We start from the raw sequence: 21,759 nt of genomic DNA on the forward strand, positions 1-21,759 counted from the left end.
ATACATTCTCATGCAGCAGCGGCATGAGGCTAGAATTATAGCATTTTTTTTGGGGGGGGGGTGAACAGATTGTGGTGGGAGGACAGAATTCAGGCAGCAATATAAATTCGGGCAAAATAACGAGCCAGGAAGGTATCACAACGGAAATCAACATGACTACAGCAGGTGGCAGCACTGTCACAATTTTTATTTTTATTTTTTTTAAAGCAGGGCTGCTCTTGTAGCAAAGTTTGCTTTTCTGCTCATTAAGGCAATTTATTATGATGCTCTAAAGCAGGCTTCCTCAACCTCAGACCTCCAGATGTTTTGAGACTACAACTCCCAGCATCCCTGACCACTGGTCCTGCTAGCTAGGGATCATGGGAGTTGTGGGCCGAAAACATCTGGAGGGGCGAGTTTGAGGAAGCCTGCTCTAGAGAGATGTAAATACAGCAATTCTCCCCAGCCTTGCCTCAAGTTTAGAGTGAAAGGGTTAAAACCAAACATCTTCTGCCTCCTGCCTTCCTGTGACCACCCAACGAGCTTCAGATACTGGCTGAGCTACTGTGATGTCATGGAATGTTCATGAATGTACAAGCAGACTGGATTGAAGGTGTCGGCAAGAGAATACTGGCAAAGCAACGTGCTTTCCTGAGCTGTCAATTATCCTAAAGGGCCGCAGGACAAGAGCTGTATTCTGTTGGCAAAATGACTCAGGCAAAAGTCATTTGCAGGCTGCAGGACCGTTGAGCTAGAGAGCAGGTCACGTGGGGGTAGGGAAGAGGCTGATTGTTGTCATGTAGAGCCAAGGAAAATTAAATCTGCACTTGTCTAAATATATTTTTCTTCATTATTGCTTCTTGGCTTCTGGGGCTTAGTCCTAGCACTGAAAGTAACTTCTGTAGCCTGAGAGATCTGGATCAAGTTTAAGCCAGGTGTTCATGAAAAGCAAAAATCCCACTGAGATACCATCAGCACCCATTTCTTTGGGGAATCAAATTGTTGAAGAAAATTCACTGGATTGCTTTCCCCAACACTAAGACAACTGATGGATTTCTGAAGGAAATGTCAATGAAATATAGGATTTCTCCCTCATTTCAAAGGGAAATGACACTATCCACAATTGCTTTACCCTGCCCACCGTGTTCTCCTTTTTCATATGAAGAGGAGACCCCATTCCACTTCTCATAGTTTCACTCTTTGAGCTCTACAGGTGGCAGAGGGATCCTGCCATCATGGGTTCTGAATGACAGTTCGTCCACCTTCTTCAGAAGATTCACATTCAAGATTAGGACTCAAACCTCATTAAGGAAAGGCTGGCATTTCACCCACTAACCTTACCATACACTTCTCAAAATAGTTCTTTTGATCTATCTATCTATCTATCTATCTATCTATCTATCTATCTACAAAGGCAGCCAGCAGTTCATACAGATAATCCTTCTACAGTGGTGCCTCGCAAGACGAAATTAATTCGTTCTGCGAGTTTTTTCGTCTTGCGAATTTTTCGTCTTGTGAAGCACGGTTTTAACGGTATTAGCGGTTTTAAGAAAAAGGAAACAAACTCAAGCCCATAGGGAAATAGGAAGCAAGCCCATAGGGAAATTCGTCTTGCAAAGCAACTCAAAAAACAGAAAACTCTTTCGTCTTGCGAGTTTTTCGTCTTGCGAGGTACCACTGTAACTGAAATATTCTGCTCTTCTGAATGACCTACATATCCTTTGAGTAATACAGGTGTCTACGTCAATCAGCAGTCTCAAGTTGACTGTTGGCTGGGCAGCAGCACAACTGGAACCCATTCAGGTGGGCTGCAAGGATCTGTAGCCCATTCCTAAGCAGGTGGGCTCAGAAGTAGCTTGCACCTCAGTTGGGTTTGCTCGCCACTATGCCCTAGCATGCTATCTCCATGTACCTCCAAGACTTGAAACCATTTACCTAGAAGGCTGATACCAACCAGAGGCAGAGGCAATGGGATGATCTACACATTACAGAGTATCAAATGCAGGTTTGCTATGGAGTGTGCACTCAACAGGGAGTGAAAAATAATCACAGTTCTGTGACAAGTGTACCCAGTAATTATGTTTGATCACATCCATACATCTTCGGTACAGAAGAAATATTTAAGAAATAAAGTTTATGGAAGGGAGGTTTTGTGTCTCTTCCTCCTCTCAGCAGCCCCTCTTGGTACTCCCTTCAACATGGTTCAAAAGGGAGCCCCAAGAGAGGCTTTCTGTGGGTCTCAGGTAACCACATTGGGGCAGAGCAGAGAGGAAACTTCCATTCCTTAAATGATCTTAAGTTAACTTAAGTTTCAAACTTCTGAATTTAGGTGGCCAGAGAACTTCATTGGGACTGGTAACAGATTTGGGTAAGGAGCTGAAAGGATGCAGTCAGTGTTCTCCCCCTGCCATATATAAGTTGGCAAAAACAAACCCCTGTGTTGCAATGAGAACCAATCACAGAAACAAAGACACAACAAGTAGGCTAATAACTGTTAGAGCATATGCAATAGAATAATGATATCATTCAAAAAGTAGGAATAAATCTATTAGAGTTCATATATACAATGTAACAGACTAGTGGCACAGAAGGTCTTCTGTTGAAACCTTTGAATAACCATTGTGAGATTGACCTTTGATGCCTATCTTGAATGCATGGTCTTGACATTCTGCACCACTAGTCTGTTACACCTCTAATAGTAATATATCTAATAGTAATAGTAATATATCACCTCTAATAGATTTATTCCTACTTTTTGAATGATATCATTACTCTATTATATATGCTCTAACAGTTATTAGCCTATGTGTTGTGTCTTTATTTCTGTGATAACTTGGCAACAGAAGTTTGTCACTGGGTCTTACATGCCCACCTGCAGAGCTTTTTCAGTACAACTGAAAAACCTGCCTCCCTTCTGTCTTCCCTTTCCCCTCTGCTTCTTATTAGGCACAGCAAATCGACTCACTTTGCATACAGAGCCCATCGGTGCAGTTTTTGGAGTCAAGCAGCACTCCGCTGCAGTCTTTGCCTCCGTTCCTGGGCGAAGGGGCTGTGCATTCTCTGCTCCTCCAGTGCGTGCATTCTGTGCTGCAGGCTGACCACTTGCTCCATTCTGTCCAAGCTCCGTCTACTGCATTTCGGGAGGGAAAAGACAGTCAGGGACTAATCCATCACCAGAATCACCACCATAAAGGAAGGAAACTAATTAGAGACGCACAGGCAGAAGGGGTTGGCGGGGGGGGGGGAGGGCAGGGAGAGAGGAAACAATTTCTTGTAGGACTAGCTTACTAAATCCTGAAAAAAAGCAGAATGCTGGGATGCCCTTGTGAAATCACCTACTGGCACCACCGGCCCCAAACCAAAAAGTAAAGTGATACTGGCTGGAAGGCAAGATCTGACTTAAAACACTGCAACCTTCCAACACAGGAAGCTGTTCCTCATCGAAAACATGCACTATCTCCCACACGTAAGTGTTTTTACACCAAAATTTTGTTGTATTTTAAGTGCGCCTTAATGTGACGCATACTGATACAAGCAACTATTTTCAGGCATGCATCTACAGTTAGAATTTCTATGCTGTGTTTTAGCAGTCCTCTGAACAAGCCTGCAATGTAGATCAGTATCATTACCCCCATAATGCAGCCGGTGAGCTGAGGCAAAAGACTGTGGCTTGTTAAAGGTCACCTACCAAAAAAATCAGGTGACATCTTGAAAGCTGTAGGTTCTAACTATTACAGCAGCTTCCTCTTTTTTAAAGCACCACCTGCTTTCTTGCCACAGCTGTCCGTTGTCATCCCAACCAAGCATAAAATGTAATTAAAAAAAACCTAAACTAAATGGAACAGATTTGACTAGCACATGCATTCCCAAATCTGCCTTTCTTAAGGTTCCAGCCTCCCATCATCACATGTACGATTATTACTTTTCTGCTTTCTTTTGAAGTCTAAAAAGAGCAGCCAGACACAAAAGTACATTGAATTCTCACAAAACAACCCCCTTCTTTATTGTTTATCCTGTTTCGTCCCTCCAGGCCGCAAGTGTTAAGAGCATTGTTATTTTCCTCAATTCCTTGCAATAACACATCTTGCTGCTAGCAGATGCTGTGATGTTAGCAGTTCTTCCTGTAAATTATGAGTCTCACTTCAGTTGTGACTCAACATAAATATCATTGCACTATAATGTACACAGAACTTTCGTACAAAACGGAATATTGGATGCCTTTCCCCAAACCCTTGATATTTAAAGGTAGTTCTAAATAAAGAATGAGCTGTTTTAATAAATGACATTTGGAAACTGGTGGATTGTTTTCTAAAGCAGTTATGGCTCCCAAATGCTCTGCTGCCTGGCTCCTGCTGCTTGAGATACTCTAACGCTCTGTACAGGGTACTGAGTCTAAGTCAAATGGCTACAGCAAGCTTTGCCACCAGATTCTGTGCTATACAAACAGAAACAGCTCACTGTGCAGAGTCCAGGAGTGGCTGTCCGAGATGCCCTTACCTGGGCACATAGTGCTGCAGGAGATCTTCTGCAAGGACTGTCCATCGCAAACAGAGCCACCGTTGAGAGGCGCAGGATTGGTGCAGGTCCGGGTGCGCTTTTGCCATCCACGACCACAGCGGTTGCTGCATGGGGACCATTCTGACCAAGTAGACCAGCCGCCATTCACTATGAGCAGGGAAGAGAAGCAAAGGATGTTAAAAACCACGAAAGAGCAGACAAGTGAGGATATCTCCTCAATACCAACCTAGCTGACTTCTTTCTCCTGTAGCCACTTCTAATGTTACAGCTGCCCACACGAAATATGCTGGGAAACACCCACATTGTGTTGGATTCCTGTGGCAGATGTAACATTCAATAAGTCCTCACCACCATGGCTGTCCCAATCATGCCAGTGTTGCACAGTCTTGGTGGAAGTTGGCACCAGACTGGACACTCTCCATGTGCAGTTACCACAAGAGGGAAGCCCAAATGCTACATCTTCTCCATCACCAATCAATAATAATAAAATATACCTTTGTAAGAACACATCTATTAAGGAATATCTGCAAAATTGTAACACCTGTGCATCAGAGACTGCACTGGTTGTCTATTAACTGCTCAAGGTGTTAACTATTGGTACTTAAAGCCCTGAACAGCTTGGGGCCTTTACAATGAAGCAACCTATAACTTGTAAAAAATCAATCAATCAATTGATGGGGAAACTGCAGAGGCAGGGACTCTTACAACAACAGCAACTTATTATTTATACCCCGCCCATCTGGCTGGGTTTCCCCAGCCACTCTGGGGGGCTTCCAACAAAATATTAATATACAATTGCAAGTGCTATTAAATTCAGTGGGACTTCCTTTTGAACAAACATGGTTAGAGGATCAGGTTGTTATTTGCATTCAATGCGGATGTTTACATACTGCATGAACCAAGTATTTAATTATACATGCACACATATATATGTTGCAGAAAACTGTGTTCCCATCTTCTCCTTATCCACCATGTGAATAAGCCCCCTAACCTTCCGAAAGCAAAAAGTCTGTACCATAGACAATGACGGTGGCTGTGGTGCTCCTCCGTTTGGCGACAATGTTCTTGGCCACACAGGTGTAGTTGGCAGTGTCAGAAAGTCTGGCTTGCTTGATGATGAGGTTATGGTCAATGGTTATCAAGAAGTTGGTATCTTGGGCAGTGTCAACCACATCATCATTCCTCAGCCACTCCACCTAGAGAGAGCCATGAGGGGAGAAAAACGGGGAGGAAAGGAATAGGGAAAGAAGGTGTTGGGACAGGTAAAAAAAAAAAAAATGAAGGAAGGAAGGAAGGAAGGAGGAAGAGGGAGCCACTGTTAACTACTGTAACACACATAATACATGCAACATGTGATCTTCATTCCAAAGCCAGATCTATAACATTTTTTAATAAAAAAGTTATAGGCTTCCCCAGCAAGCCATGGGACTTTGTCATCCAGAGCCTGGAATTCTGTTGGATAACCCTCCAGGGGTGGAGTCAAACTGCAGGAGAATCACAGCGCCTGCTGTGGCCGCAGAGACTGCTAACTCGTAACTGCTGCCTCCTGTGTTGTTTTTGCTGCATTAGCAGCACTGAAGCAACCTCTCCAGGAAGCAAGCCTGGGCAGTATGTATGGAGGTAGCGGGCTGCCAAGATTACAAGACCCCCCCTCCCACTCTAGGCCTCACTGATGTAGTCCAAAAGAAAGCAGAGCAAAATTTGCCACAGGTACCCATGACAGAAAACTCCATTGGGTTCCTGTGGCATGTATACATTTGCCCACTTGCCTTGCACTGGTACATGCAATATCCTACGTAGAAGTAATACTGAGTAAGCATAAACAGGCCTTATTTATGAAGTATCCTGAATCTTGTGACGTTCAACCCATTTTTTTAAATAATAAACAACCCTGCCTGTCACCCCAGGAGGCCCTAGTACCATAATGCACCTGGGCTTTGCTCATTGTTCGAGAAAGGACAGACTTTCTTACAGATAACCTTTCTATTTTTAATTTTGTTCCCATCTGCCACACCAGCTGGATGTGGAATGGCCCAGTTCAACCACCTCACTGTTTTGTTAGCAAAAAACACACACAAGGCCAGACAAATCGCAGATTAATTTCTTATATTTGTATCCTGCCCCAAGTTGCTGAGACCAACAGTTTTAGCCCAACAACAACTCTGAAAAGTAAGTTACGCTCCGAGACTGTGAGGCTGAAGGCTTCAAGCCTCGTTCACACAGGCAACAAAGTGAAACGGGAACAAGACAGGGGAGTCCTGAAGCGATAGACTAGACTGCAGCATTTCAGGCTAAAAGTGGTCTTTTGCCATTTCAGTGAAAAACACAAAATCTTGCACATAGAAAACTAGCTCTGAAGGGGCTGGACTAGGATATGCTAGCATTCCCCCCCACCCCGTTTCTAAAACTTGCCAAACAGGGTTGTTGTTAAAACATATGTGTGCACTCAAAACTAGTACAGTATTTTGCACTTGCAGCCTGAAGCAGAAATATCCATTCTGCCTCCTCATTCACCTGCATGCATGGACCAGGCCTCTTGGTCTTCTAGAGGCAGAAACCAGGTGCTACCCTACAGGACACTATGGTCTTACCTGCCCTTAGCTTGGATTGACCTGTCTCTCCATCTGCACTCAGTCGCCAGGTATATGCATGTGTGTGCTTAACTGCCTGCACTCCATCCAGACTGAGCATCTTTACACCCCAGGCACCTAACGTTAGCTGCACAGCCATATGATGCTATGTTGGCAGCGGCAGCAGCGTTACCCTGCCACTGCAGTCACTAGTCGCTGGAAGCTTCCTGTGGTAGCAGCAACAGCAGAAAATTTATGTCCCTGGGATGGTGCCACACACCCAAACAACTGCTCTGGTATGCGTGTTCATAAAGTGCCAGCAGGGAGGTGGCACTACCCTCTGTTTGAAAGCATACTGCACAACACTTGCAGAACCAGCAGATTTGGGGGCAGGTGTTTGCTACCACTTCTGTGATGCTCCCCATGGGCTGCCTGAAGATGCTGCCTCACTCTGCCTTGTGACAAGGCTGAGACACCCTGAGAGCCTCACGGAAGGGAGCCGGGGGTTGGAGTTTCCCCAAACGCAAGCTAATGTTCCAGCCGTTACACCAGTTGGGCCGTTTACACGGGAAGCACCGGGTCACGGGGTGTCAAAGGCTAAAGATGACCCCTGTGCGAAGCTCTACCACTATCAGGGGAATTCCAGGAATGCTGATATGTCCTAATTCTAATTGCTCTCCCCCTCACTGGAAAACAATTCGTTCTGTGTTTTCGTTGCTAAATCCTGCGAGGAGTTAATGGCTGATCAGCCCATGCGGGAGGGAGGGAAGGCTGGGCTGAACAGGTGTTGAGGTTAAGTACATTATTAGGTGTCAGAATAACAGATCCGCTGCCTAAAATAAACACTTCTGCTGAATAATGAAAGCAGACGGCCTTGGTGCGAGGCTATCCATCACAGCCCCGATCCGGCTCTGGGAGCCGACTCATTTACCTCATGCACACTTTTTTTCTCCTGGCTGTAAACTGGCAATCTGCTAAGGTGCCAACACTCCCAGCTGGAATTTTATGGCAGTTGCTTGGAAGAAGCAGGCAGATGTGTGTGTGTGTGTTTCTGTGGTGTGCATAGTGGGGAGAGGGTGGCTGGGCAGATATCTGAGAGAAGTAACAGCTCCCTGTGATTTATTAATGGGCTGCAATGGGAAAAATTGCATCCTTGCCTACAATTATTCACATTCACGGTGTGCCTTCAGGGAAGGCGCAGATGTGCCCAGCTGTAGGAGGAAGGCAGGAAGTTTCTGGTTACCAACTGCCAGCAAATTTGGAGAGTGGTTGGTTGGTTGGTGGGTGGGTGGGGGACAGATATCTCAGCAACCAAAATCTATAAAACAAGTCTGCATGTCTGAGTTAGAATAACACCCTAAAATTGAAAAAGGAAAAAAAGCAGGAGACAGATATTTCAGGAGGCTTTTAAACATTTATTCCAGCATCTGTCTTATGGAAAAGTAATACATTTAATGGGAGGGCAGCAATCACCATTGGAGGCAATGCTACAGCCCTAGCTCATGAATCTCAAAGCATTCTGCCAGAACAAGCCTGGTAGGAAAAGATATATATCACAGTCAGGGAAAGTGCTCTAAGTCTCCAGGTGCAATCTCAAACCTGGGTCCTTTTGAGAGCTGGTCTTGCTTAGCAGCCATCTCTTTCCAAGCAGACCTTGGACCTCCTGGGCACAAGTATTTATTTGTGACAGCTCCCTGTCACTCTTCCTGCCCCCAAGTAACTTCCCCTGCTTTCTTGCCTAAAGGTTTTGGGTGATTTCAGTTGGCCATTCACCACGTGATTTTATGCATGTTAAGTTGCACAGCATCTTCACCACCATCTAAGAAAACTTGGCAAGAAGGGGCAGGGTGAATTTTTGCCACTCCCTTGATTGTGTCTGATCAGGTGCAGAAGTGTGGTAAAGTTCTCCTCACCACCTAATAGGAGGATACAGAGGGATGGCTTATTGAGGGGGGCTATGTCAGGTGCGGGGAACCCATTTGACCCTCCAGATGTTGCTGAACTCCAGCCCCCATTAGGCCCAGCAAGCATGGCCAATGATTATGGAAGTTATAGTTCGGCGACACCTGGTGGGCCAAAATTCCCAACACCTGGGTTATGTGTTGATAAATGAACTCACACTTTAGACTCCATTTCAAGATGTACCCACTGTTGTGGCTGCTTCCTCAGTTAGTCTACAGCAACCTTTGTCAACATAGTTCCCCACCCACCCAAATCTTCTGTAGTACAACTCACTGCATCTCTAGATAGCATGGCTGCCCAAACCATCCATGGATCATCAACATCTCTAGATCAGTGTTTCCCAACCACTGTTCCGCGGCACACTAGTGTGCCGCGAGATGTTGCCTGGTGTGCCGCGAGATGTTGCCTGGAGGGAGGCGGGCGAGTCTGGCGGCGAGAGGCGGGGCGGCGGTGGCGAGGAGCCAAGCCGCGCTCTCCTTTCTGCCTCGCTTTGCTGCGTCCTCCCCCCCCACCCCCAAAGCTTGGAGGTTCCAAGGCAGGAAGGAGGGAACTTAATCCTCTCCAAGGGCTGCGGAAAACAGACATGCAAATGGGGGCTTGCCAGCTCTTCAAGTGCCGCCGGCTTTCTTCGGGAATTACCGCCCGCCGAGCCCGGTAACGCTGACAGGCCGAGCCGCGGGGCTTGGCAGCGCAGCCGGCAGAGTGTGGGAAAGGGCGGCCGCCATGCGCCGGGCAAGGCGAGACTCGACGGGGAGGACACCGGCAGCAGTGCCCCCCCCAAACCCGCTCCGGGCAGGTAATTCACAGAGAGTGGACAGAAGGAAGCCTTAAAGGGCTTCAGCCTCCCAGAGTGGCGGGGAATAATAATAATAATAATAATAATAATAATAATAATAATGATGATGATGATGATGATAAAAATGACAGGTCGTGTTTTTCTAGGTGAGGGGGTGGGGACTGTAATAACAAAAAAATCAGCTGTATATCAACCGCTGTTTTGCAATGAGGAATTGCAAATAAGGAAGATCAAAAGGAGAATGTGTTTTTTTTGGGGGGGGGACTCTTCCTCTTCCTCCTCCTCCTCTCGTTCTTGCTCCTCTTCCTGGCAAAAGGGCTGCTGAGACCCCTTCTCTCTTGGGTGCCGGTGGGTGCTGTGACGTTGACGCTGCTGTGGCAAGTGCCTTTACTTAGCAGAGTGCATTCCCCTTTACACAGGAGGGGATGGGAAAAAATTGAAACTTACACTTTCGTGCGTCCCTCCCGCCGTGACGCTGCGCGCTGACGTCACGGGGCTGTAATGGTGGTGTGCCTCGAGATTTTTTTCATCAAACAAGTGTGCCTTTGCCCAAAAAAGGTTGGGAAACACTGCTCTAGATGTTGCCCTTTTGTCTGTTGCGGGAATATTTGTCCCCATCATCGGTTTGCACCTACAGTTTGTTTGTTTATTTATTGCATTCTTTCCTGCCCTTCTTCCAAGGAGCTTGGGTCAGCCTTCATAGTTCTCCCCTATATTTCATCCTCAGAACAACCCTCTGAGATACGTTAGCAGAGAGAGTTGCCGAGGGTCACACATTGAGGTTTGTGGCTGTGTAAGGATGCAGGTCTCACCTGTCCTAGTTTGACTGTTTATACAGACTCTCTCTCTCTCTCTCTCTCTCTCTCTCTCTCTCTCTCTCTCTCTCTCTGCTGTGGGCCTGAACTGTAATTGTGTCAGCCAGCTTTCTGCTCTGCTCAGAGAGGCTTGCAGTGTATCTTCTCTCTGCTTGTTGAGCACTGTGATCCGGTTGCGCATGTTGATGAAGTGGAGGGCCTGATCTGCTGGATGGATGCTTCCACCTTGCAGCGGGAGGTTGGGAACAGGATGATATTTGGGTGCTTTCCAGCTCTGCGTCTATGCCCTAGCCTGATAGCGGTACTGTAAAATAAAATGAGGCTAAGAAGAGTTATCTTCTGTGGCTTTTTGCATGAGCAGCCTTATCCTAATGGGTATTAGCAGCATCACACACTAATCCGTGTACTTCTTGGCAGCTCTGGCTATGTGCCCAGTCCACAGCCAGCACCACCAGTTTTGAGGAGATACATGGTGCCAAGCTGAAGCAACCTCTTCAGAAACGAGATTTGTCTGCCTGCTGCCTCGCCGCAACCCTCACTGAAAAGATCAGAGCTGTCTACAAGGGCAATTCCTGATCAGAAGCCATGATGAGCAGCAGAAATGCCAGGCCATAGTTGTTGTTGCTATTATGTTTTGGTTTATTTTTTACAAAGCGGAATAAACCTCACTCCACCAAGCTTCCTCCCCTTAGGAGAGACAAATATGTCACCAAAGCCTTGAAAACTGTGTGTAGGGAGTGCAAGCGAGAAGAGAATTGCAGCTGCCTGACCTCCATGTGACATGGATAAAACTGTCCAAAGTAACAGGATATAAGAAATAGGGCCAAAGGCGACACTGAGGTTGGTGGTGACGGGGGTGGTGGTGGTGTAAAACAAATAAATCCAAGCTCAATGGCAGGAGTGCATTGGAAGGGTAAGATTCCTTTCTGCAGCTCAAAAAACCGGCTGACTAATGGAAGCTTAGTATTTTCACAACCAGGCAGTTGAAACAGGTTTGAGAAATCAAGCTTAGGCTTCTTCTGGGACCTGCGTGGGCCCAACTAAAGAACTACAGAAAGCAAAGAAAAATTAAAGCACCTGTTTTCCCCCTAAGGGTGTGGGGGTGTCAAAATGGCTAAAGTGTACAGTTCTCTAAATGGGGAACATCCCCCAAAGCCACGTAGCCTGGACAGTGCAACCCTACACAGGCTTACTTGTGTAATGGTACTTTCTTTTGAGTAAACAACGCCCTACGCCTAGGACTGAAGTGTCAGTCTATTTTCTGCTAAGCAGGTACCTACAATGAGCCAAAGTGAAGGGAGACAGTTCACATTTATGGGCAGAGGAAGGAATGAAACAAGTATAGAATGTTCTCTTTCTCAGTGATCTGAGATAAGCCTTGCACATCCCTTGGCACATGGGAAAGTGCCGCATGTGCGCTTTAATAACAGTGATGCTAATCACCACGCAGAAACACAACATGAGCATGCGTCGCCTTGTGGGAATAAGCGCAATTCAGTTCCGCAGGCTCCTCCCAGCTGGCGGCTGCTGCCACCAACGCACCCCCCCCCAGTGGCCTGCCTTGCTTACCTCGGCTGTTGGCACTCCTTCAGGAGGGCGGCACTGCAGAAGCACTTCGTGATCCAGAGGAACCTCCTTCCCCAAGGGCTCCTGGTCAAAATTCTTCCTCAGGTCTACGAATGGGAAACAAAACAAGCACCAGGCATCAGTCCAGGCCTCACTTGCAGAGCTCAGTTGCCTTGTCATACCAGCTGAGAGAGGGCAGCATGTCAAGAGCTCAGAATGAACTTAGGCTGGGTACGCACCAGAGATTTAAAGCACATTTTTCTCCCCTGCCCACAACCCTAGGAACTGCAGTTTACACTTTAACAGAGCTACAACTGCAAGCAGTGGCGTAGCGTGGGTTGTCAGCAACCGGGGCAAGGCAAGTAATTTGCGCCCCCTCTGCCCTAGGGGCAGAGAGCTGTGAGTGCCAGCGCCCCCCCCAGATGTTGCGCCCGGTGCGGCCGGCCCCCCCTGCACCCCCCACGCTATGCCACTGACTGCAAGCGCCCTTAACCAACTACGGTTCTCAGGCTTCTTTGGTGGGAGAAATCTGCTAAATGAGGTTCCTTATTCAGCAAGGATGCCAATTCTTACTGAAATGAAGATGTGGAGATTTGTGGGGAAATGCACTGCTTAAAAGTCCTTGTGGCACCATTCCGTTGGTCTCACGGGTTATCTCAATAAGGGTTTTCGAAGCACTCAGATGATCCCATCGAGGTAGTTAAAGGAGGGATGGACATGCAGAGTTTGTATTTTACACTCACTCAGATATATTTACTTGGTGGTAAGCCACTTCTACTTCCAAAGATGTATGGGCTTGCAATCAAATGGGTGAAACAGTTGAGAGAGGACAAGGTTTCAGAGCCCTGCATAGCTGTTCTCCATAAAATGTAGGACATGATATTTTTGTGTGTCTGCTCAGGGCCTGCCCTACCATTAGGTGGTGATGAGCTGCTTCAAGCGGTAGAATCTGGGTGGGTGGGTAGCAGTGGTGAAGTGCTGGACAACAGAGTTATGTCTGCTGTACATCATGCCTTCCAATATCTAACTAATCTAACCCAAATGCTGAAGTAGGAGACAACTACAAGTCCAGCTGGCTTTAGTATACGGTGTGCAAAGAGGAGATCACTTTGTGCTTGCTTCAGATGGCAAAATTTCTTGATCTGCCTCTGCCTCTACTAACTCTACTCCCAAACAAAATATCTCAATTCCCTACTATTCCTTCCCCGTGCATTAAAACCTTTGCTAAAATGTTCTGAATTCTGTACATCAACATTAGAGAATGATTGTATCGCTTGCAGCCACAGGGAACAGGAATATATTAGCAATATTAAGCGGCTTTTCTTAATACTTGAATATTGCATCAGTTTCAAAGAACTTTGTGTGCTTAACTAAACTGTATCACGAGTAAACAAGCCCCAGTATTAACCAGTAGGTGGCACTAAAACCCACCTAATTTCTCTCAAGCAGTTTTCACAAACTGTTCCAATGAAAATAAATGCTGTCCAAAGTAATTATTTTTGAGGATGATTACAATGATGGCAATGATGATAATTTGCTGTCTTGTTTTATGAACAAGACTTGATCATTGTAGATCTTATCACAGCATGATCTGCTGGAACGAGAAAGTTCACTGGCTAGCATCCCTCAAACAACCACTGCTTCTAGAACTGCATATTGCAAGTTTATAGTGCCCGTTCGCACAAATTTCTAATCCTTGCATTTCTAATCCTTGAGAATACATTTATTTATTTATTTTGTAGCATGGGAAGGGAGCCATGTAGAAAATAAAGCCACATATTTTGAAACTAGTGTGGAGTGCCTGGATATATAAGCACTGCATATTTTTTAGAAATAAAAATAACATTGTGCCATTTGTGAGACTGGATGTGCCACACCAAAAAATGGGTGGAGTCAACCCAAAGTCATGTTTAGTCCACCATCTTGATGCAAAATGACACCTGGCATCTGAACATTAACAAAAAATTGCCACTCCCACCACGGGTGCCATCATGCCAAAATTGGAGATGATGTATTGAAAAGCAGCCAAATCTATTCTGTGCTGAAAAACAGGGGAAGTCATGCCAAAGGGACATTGCGGTCTGCCAGCTTGATTAAAAATGGCAGTGAGTGTCCAAATGTCAATGAAGAGCACTGCTCCCACCTCAAGAACTCTCGCGTCAAGTTTGGCAATATTTTTCCAAGCGGCATCCGAACATAAAGACAACAAACTTCCCCTGACATCAAAATACCTTGCCTCCACCCTCGATTATTAAACACACAGTAAGGCCTAATCTTTGCCATTCTGATCCCACCGTCAAGGGCTCTCATTTTCTTCCATGAGAATGGGGTCATAAATATATGAACATATGTGGAAAGCCCACTGAAATCCTTAAATCAAACAATCCAATAAACTATGATGAAATGAATTCTTTTTTGTCTTGTTCTGCTCATTAAAACAAATAACCCACAACCCTCACAAAGGAAAATGTAACATAAAATTATCCTTTCCAACAAAGGGTATCCCTCCTTCTTTCTCTTACACACACACTCACACCCCAACGTGCCCAGAATGTATAGAACGGCTCACATTTGAGCAAACATGAACTGCTTACAATGTGGCTCTTGGGGGGTATTCTGTCCATCTTTGTCCCTACATACAAATAGACTAAGTACCTGGGAGAAATGCACAGTATGAAAAATACCTGTATGAAGGAAGGTTAAACACACTCAAGACCTACATGCTATCCTGACGTAAGCTCTTCGGCTTTTGGTGGTCCCAGCAGAGCTCCATGCCACACACTGGCACCAGTAGTCTTCTAAGCCAAAGAGTTCTTCCACTTGCTGACGAGAGACTTCAATCTGGACTTCTCTTACAAGGAGCCCTGGAAGAAGAGAAAACAAGGAGGAGGGTTAATGATGAGAGCCAGGGGGGGATGAGAAGCTAGGACAATGGACTCTCCTTCCTTGGAGGTTTCAAAGCAGAGCTTGGATGGCCATGGGCCATGGATGCTTTAGCTGAGATTCTTGCATTGCAGAGGGTTGGACTCGATGACCCTTGGGCCCCTTCCAACTCTATGATTCTATGATATGGGAGGATATAGAAACAAACGGCTGCATGGAAGTGAGAAATGGTGGTCCTACACACCAGAAAGAAGGCATGGTTGAGTATAACATCCATGGTTTCCTCACTACCTACGAAAAGAGCTTCAATTGATTTCATGATAGCACTTGTCAAATATCTGAAGAGCTGTCCTGCAGAAAATGAAGCAGATTTGCCCCCTGTTGCTTTCAAGCTCCCCGCCTTGCATGAGACTTGACTTGTGCAATTGCATATGGTTGGAATTAGGGTTGAATCACCATCACACAAGTCAAACAGGTGAGGGTTTACCGTAATGTAGAAGGCAGCTCCCTGTCTCTCTTTTGGGCTAGGTAGCAGATTTGGCAGGGTTGCCTCATGCGGCACTTCCTTGGGGTTGTAGGGTTGGAAGCAGAAGGTGTTGGAGGAGAGAGTTGTGTGTCCCCTAAGATGGCCTGTTGCCCTCCAGTGGAGGATGCTGACCCACAGCTAGTGTTGAAGAAAGATTCAACTGTCAGTATGGTGGAATGCGAGTTTGGGCGCCATCTTGTCTTTTGCCTCAGGCAACAAAATGTCTTGAGCTGGTCCTGCCTCTTCCAAACAATGACCAAAGATTCAGGAGCCCTTTCTCACTTTTTCATCTTTTACCTCCACCCCAACAGCCCACAGAGTGCTTCTTAAAATTAAGTTTGGAATACCTGCTTTGCTTGAAGATGGCCCAAGGTTTAATTCCCAGAATCTCTGGTTAGGGGGCTGGGGAAGAGACTTCAATCTCAAACCCTGGAGACCAGCTGCCAGGCCATGTAGACGAGAGTGAGCTAGATGAACCAATGGTCTGACTTCAGTGTAAAGCAGATCTCAATGTCCACATATACTTTCTTTAATTGGCTAGGGGGCATGTACAGTCCAGGACAAAAGCCTAATATCTTGATGGGCCGTTGCCCCCCTTTTAAGCTATCTACATTTGGTACACAGGTTTCTTGGTCCTACTAGGCCACATAAGGGGAGGGGGATCTGGTACTTTCATGTTATAGGGAAGATAAACTTCTACCAACCCTAGGGATAAAGTAGGGCAATAATGGTTGCTATGTCTGTCTGTCTGTCTCTCTGTGTGTTTGTGTGTGAAAAGAGGCAGTTGCAAAAAGAAAGAAGTGGAAGGAGGTGAGAATTTTAGACGATTAAGAACTGAGTACCAACAGGCTGAGCAAATGAAATATGTTTTGAAAGAAGCAGCTCCTCAAGTCATAAGGGAGGCTGTTTCTGGTCAAATGAACTTCCCATCGAGGGCAGAACTCTAGAGTCACCCAAGGGTGATAACTCTGATAGAGCCATTATCAACATTCAGCTGTTTTACGAAAGAGCCGCTATTACTACTGGCTAAGATATACCCCATTACTCCTCCTGTTTTAGTGCAACCTTAATCGCTTCACCGTCGCATTAAAAATCACAGCCTCAATTCAGCAAGGCACATAAGCATGTGCTTTAATCTTATTGCCTTAATATAGTAAAACCTCGCTGCCAATTGTCTACAAATGAAGAGCAGAATGGATTCAGCAGCAGTTGAAGCAACTGCTTCTTTTGCCTTTCCCATTATGACAATTGTATTTCATTTGCTTAAAACACACACACACACACACACACACACAAATGGTGGTACTAAAGATATGCAACGTGAACTGAAGATGTTTATGCCCTCAATAAAGATGGCTGCTACTTTAATGAACATGGTAGGTAGAGACAGATAAAGGATTTGAGCCCGTTATGGCTGACATTTCCAACTGCTTTCTGTGGGTCTGGGAAGCTGCCATCTTATTAATAAGAATAGGTCTCAGAAGCCTCTTTCTTTATACTTTAAGGCATCTGCTCAAATTCTAAACTACCAGGACTGACCTGTTCTATAAATAAATGGTATATTTGCACCATGACCTTCAAATCACTTCTGTTTTTCAAACCCAAATTTAATTACCTGTAGTGTTCATAAGCTGAAGGGTGACCATGCTTCAATTGTTATATCCACGGACAAAGTTTGTTTACCACAAACCCTTTCTGGTGCTCTTCCCTGGTTTTCTCACCAAAGAATATTGCAAATTGTAGCCTGCATGCATTAGTCTGTTCAGAGATCACTGAACACTCCTCACTGAATTCCCCGGGAAGAGGGCATGTCTGTTATAGCCTGGTGCTGCTACTGAGAATCAACTTCTGGAGATCTGGACCCTCTTCACCAAACTACAATTCCCAGAATTCTCTTGAAAGACAAGATTGCTTGTTAAACCCATTTAAATCTGCAGGATATATTCATAGTGTTCTCTCATTCTCTTCTTAGACTCAGCAACTAGCCCAAGTCCCAGCTTTTGGAAGAAAGTACTTGGGAAGCCTTTACCTTTACCTTGGGAAGCCTGGGTTCAAATCCCCATTCAGTCATGAAGTTCACTGGGTGATGTGGGACCAGTCACTATAGGGTTGTTGTGAGGATAAAATGGGAGTAGGGAAACCATGTATGTCATCTTGGAGGAACAGCTGGGCACAAATGTAATGAATGATGGAGGGGGGAACAGATTTATGGGCAGGGGTAGAGGCAGGCAGGCAGTGGATAGAAGTGGCAGGCAGTGGATAGGAAGTGGATTTGCAGAGGAAGCAAATAATAGTTAGGTAAGCTGAGAATGTGAGCAGCATGGGAAAGATACAGACAATCGTTACTCATCTAGGCCATCCACTGCCAGTCCTGCAGTTTATATGCCTCCCACATTGTTTTTTGACCTCTCTGGGGTGCAAGCCTGGGCAGTGCATATGGAAGTCCTGGGCTCCCAAACGACAAGACCTTGTTGATGTGGTTCAAAGGAAAGCAGAGTGATATGTCTGGCACCAGCTTGGCTGTAGGAGTTGCCAGAAGGAGGCATACAAAATGCCACCCAACCATCTTAGGGATGCCGCCAGCTCTTCAACTGGAGAGTGGCAAATGGGTCAGTTTCAACTGATCTCTGACAAGAACACACTCTTGTGTGCTATTTGCACTAATAACACATGCGTTTTTATTCATGCTTTGTCCTAATAGATGCATTTCTGTACACATTGCTTGGCTGGAGAACTGTGTTGCAAAATTTTGAGAAGCGTGCATTTTGAAGAAGGGTGGCAGCATTTCAGTCCGAGTAATGTTTAAACCACAGAGGCTAGGACTTGCCGATCAGAAGGTTGGCGGTTCGAATCCCCGTGATGGGGTGAGCTCCTGTTGCTCGGTCCCTGCTCCTGCCAACCTAGCAGTTCGAAAGCACATCAAAGTGCAAGCAGATAAATAGGTACCGCTCCGGCGGGAAGATGAACAGCGTTCCCGTGAGCTGCTCTGGTTCGCCAGAAGAGGCTTAGTCATGCTGGCCACATGACCCAGAAGCTGTACGCCGGCTCCCTCGGCCAATAAAGCGAGATGAGCACCACAACCCCAGAGTTGGCCATGACTGGACCTAATGGTCAGGGGTCCCTTTACCTTTAATGTTTGGAAAACGGCAAGTTATGCAGCTTCACCTATAAATGCGAACAGAATTTAAATTCCCTCCTTCCCTACCTGCAACCTGAGGACAAGACTTACTTATTTTTTTGACAGTTAGGTGCTTCTTGAATTCTGAATGTAAAGTAGAAATGGTATGATTGTGTGTGTGGCTCCCTACACCAAATCCTTTGAGAAGGATGGAATGGTAGTCAGTTAAAATATTTAAGAAATATTAATTCCTCTAACTTTCTCCTTTGCTGTACAGTGCCTGTGGATCACATCCTAACATGTCTCGCTCCTTTCGCTGGTGTGATGGTAGCGCAGGCGGGATGGCAGGAATGTGTGGCAAGTGGTCTCCTGGGACATTAAAGCCTCTTGCCCGCCTGTTGCAAATCCATTTGCTATTCATGCTGGCAACCTCAATCCTAATTAAATAATTTAGCCCTCGAAGGCATTTAATGTGGACTTTTTGCGTGAGTTCAACAGTGCAGCGCGGACTTGTTTAATGGAAGCTTTAATTACAGTTATATATTCATTTAAAATTGTTTTACAAAGAGAGATTGCACTGAGCAAATGGGAGAGCGAGAGAGAGAGAGAAAAAGAGAGAAAGGGGAAGAAAAGAAATATTTTCTGCCTGTTAATAATATACATTGCAACCACTTCTTGCTAATGAAAAAGAAGATGATGGGAGCCCAAGTCATACCATGGCTTTTTCAATACATACATACATACATACATACATACATACATACATACATACATACCCAATATAGACAACCTCTTGCAAGATCCCTATCAGCATGACTAAGAAGGTAGGGAGTTTGGACAAGACACTGGCCCAGTTCATACATAATACTACAGTTTGTTCTTGGCGTACCACTCATGATTTTTTTGGGGTGAGACAAACCATAAACCTGGTTTCATACACTACACTAAGCCAAACCATGGCTTTTTGCTCTGGGTAATATGGGAACAGTAGGACTGAGATGGGGGGGGGAATTCTCATGCTGGGTACCCCATGCTTGTTCATTCATGCAAAACCACTGGTTGTTGGTGGGTTGGGACCCACTACCGTGGCCTGATCTAAGGTGGGTCACAACAGCAGCATCACCACCATGCAAACATATGGCAAAGGAAAATCAACAAATGGGTCTCTCAAATGCATTTTTGGGCCCTGGCTCTGAAAGGATTGGGACTACTATGCTATGACATAGTTTGGCTTGGTGTGGCATGTGAAACAGGCCATTCTCTTGTGGAGAAATTGCATGGATTCATTTGGGGAATCTTGCAAATGCACCAGCTCAAATTGACTATTAGAGTTTTGTTTCTGTGGAATGTAGGGAACTTATCAAATATTAAGTACACAGAAACACGTCTCCATGTGTGTGCATGGACTCTTCTCCTGCGATCATTCTTCATGCATGTGAGTGCATTATACATGCTTATGGTGACCTTTTTTGTCTTTCACACTGCAGGTCTCTAGAACGGTTTCCACAGTTAACAGGGGGGTAGGGTAGGAGTCCTTGCTTGCAGAGAACCAAATCTTTCAAACCTCTGGTCCCACTACCCACTACCCACTGCTATCCCAGAACCTCTTCCCCCCATGTTGGCCACTGCTGCTAATATACCTGCCACCACTGCTCTGCTTTTTTAAAATTTCAGCGTGGGTGTACGTACATGCATTTGCAAGGGCCCACTTCAATACACAAAGAGGGCAGAACTCTAACAATTAAAGTACAGCACGCATAGAAGACCATTTTGTTTGATGCTTGCACAAACTTAGAAATAAAGGTGATGGCAGCTGATGTGTCAACGAAGGAGGATGCCCAATACTGAGTCTGAATGTTGCTACATCTAGCTCAGTGATGTCCACATGGACCGGCAGGATTCTTTCCCAGCCCTGTTTGGTGACGCCGGAGCCTGAACCTGGGACTGTTTGCCTGCAAGGTACGGGCTCCGCTGCTGAGCTACAGCACCTCCCAAACAAAAGGGTTGGGGAGCAGGAGTGAGGAAAAACAAGAAGGCACCACAAGGATGAAAGATCATGTAATGGAATTAGCAACACCCCTCTGAAATTGCCAAGATGGCCACACCTGTTTAATCAAGCCTGTCCCCGTGCACAGTCCTGGCAAGGATGCACACTCAGCAGTATCAGACATATACCAGTAAGTGCAACCAGCCACCCTCTCAGTCTCCTCCGCAAGTTGGCTGTTGGTACTTGTTTGCCATTTCCAAAATGGATCTTATCTAGGGCAACAGGGCAGGTTATATTTGCATCTTCAGCACAGCACCCAAGTTCCATTGCTGAGAAGTAATGGGGGTGGGAAGCAGCTAAATGTGAAGCTGACTGTGTAGGTAGGTGAAGCTTTTTTGATATGTCAAAAGCCATCCTGCATTTCTAAGGGTGCAGGGATTGCTCATTGCTCACAGAAACTATCCTTTGCCCAGAAAACATAGGCTGAGAAATCAGCCCTCAGAGATGATTTCATGAGATTTGAATTATGGTGGTGCAGGTCACACACTTTTCTGAACTGGTCATAAGTTGACTCTGTTTCTGACGTGTGTAAATTCAGTGCTTGGCCACAACGAACTGATCAGGCCTAGGTTGTCAAAGTGTCATCAGTACCCACACTAAGCACCTCAGAAGATTTACCATGTGCTATTACACTGCTGAAGCAATTAGCATACTAAGGAGCTTTCCTTACATTCTAAAGGAGCAGAAAATGCCCTCAGGTGGAAACCATACAATGAGCGACCTTGTAATGAGTTCTTGGAGTGAAACTGACAAGAGTAGTTTTAATGGGCAGAAGTTATAATGCTATTTATAAGTAGTTGGCACTGTATTAAAATCCATCCCAGATTATGCCACCCATTTAGCTACCTCTGTTGTTTAGAATATTTCCTCACTTAACAAAATGACCCAAACCCTAAAAACCTCATCTGGACCATTTTGTTTACAGGTCTGGCTCTTCTACTAGTGACTCCCTTTTCACAATGGATCTCGAAGACTCTTC

At 45.6% G+C, this 21,759-nt stretch overlaps 1 protein-coding gene and 1 long non-coding RNA gene across 4 annotated transcripts in view; both read right to left on the minus strand.

The window, feature by feature from the left end:
- LOC310706885 overlaps positions 1–21,759 on the minus strand; it is a 525,877-nt gene that overhangs the window by 68,449 nt on the left and 435,669 nt on the right. The window lies entirely within an intron of this gene.
- Positions 1–21,759, minus strand: part of UNC5B (unc-5 netrin receptor B) — a 170,832-nt gene that overhangs the window by 27,353 nt on the left and 121,720 nt on the right. For both annotated transcript variants that reach the window (XM_083503040.1, XM_083503041.1), the window contains exons 3-7: positions 14,927–15,070; positions 12,210–12,313; positions 5,513–5,693; positions 4,477–4,644; positions 2,945–3,109 (exon numbers count right to left, since the gene is read on the minus strand). In XM_083503040.1, the coding sequence (XP_083359166.1) occupies positions 2,945–3,109; positions 4,477–4,644; positions 5,513–5,693; positions 12,210–12,313; positions 14,927–15,070 (762 nt within the window). The remainder of the gene's footprint in view (positions 1–2,944; positions 3,110–4,476; positions 4,645–5,512; positions 5,694–12,209; positions 12,314–14,926; positions 15,071–21,759) is intronic.

This window comes from Podarcis liolepis, assembly GCF_965112155.1.
Source record: "Podarcis liolepis genome assembly, chromosome: 5".
NCBI classification, from domain to species: domain Eukaryota; kingdom Metazoa; phylum Chordata; class Lepidosauria; order Squamata; family Lacertidae; genus Podarcis; species Podarcis liolepis.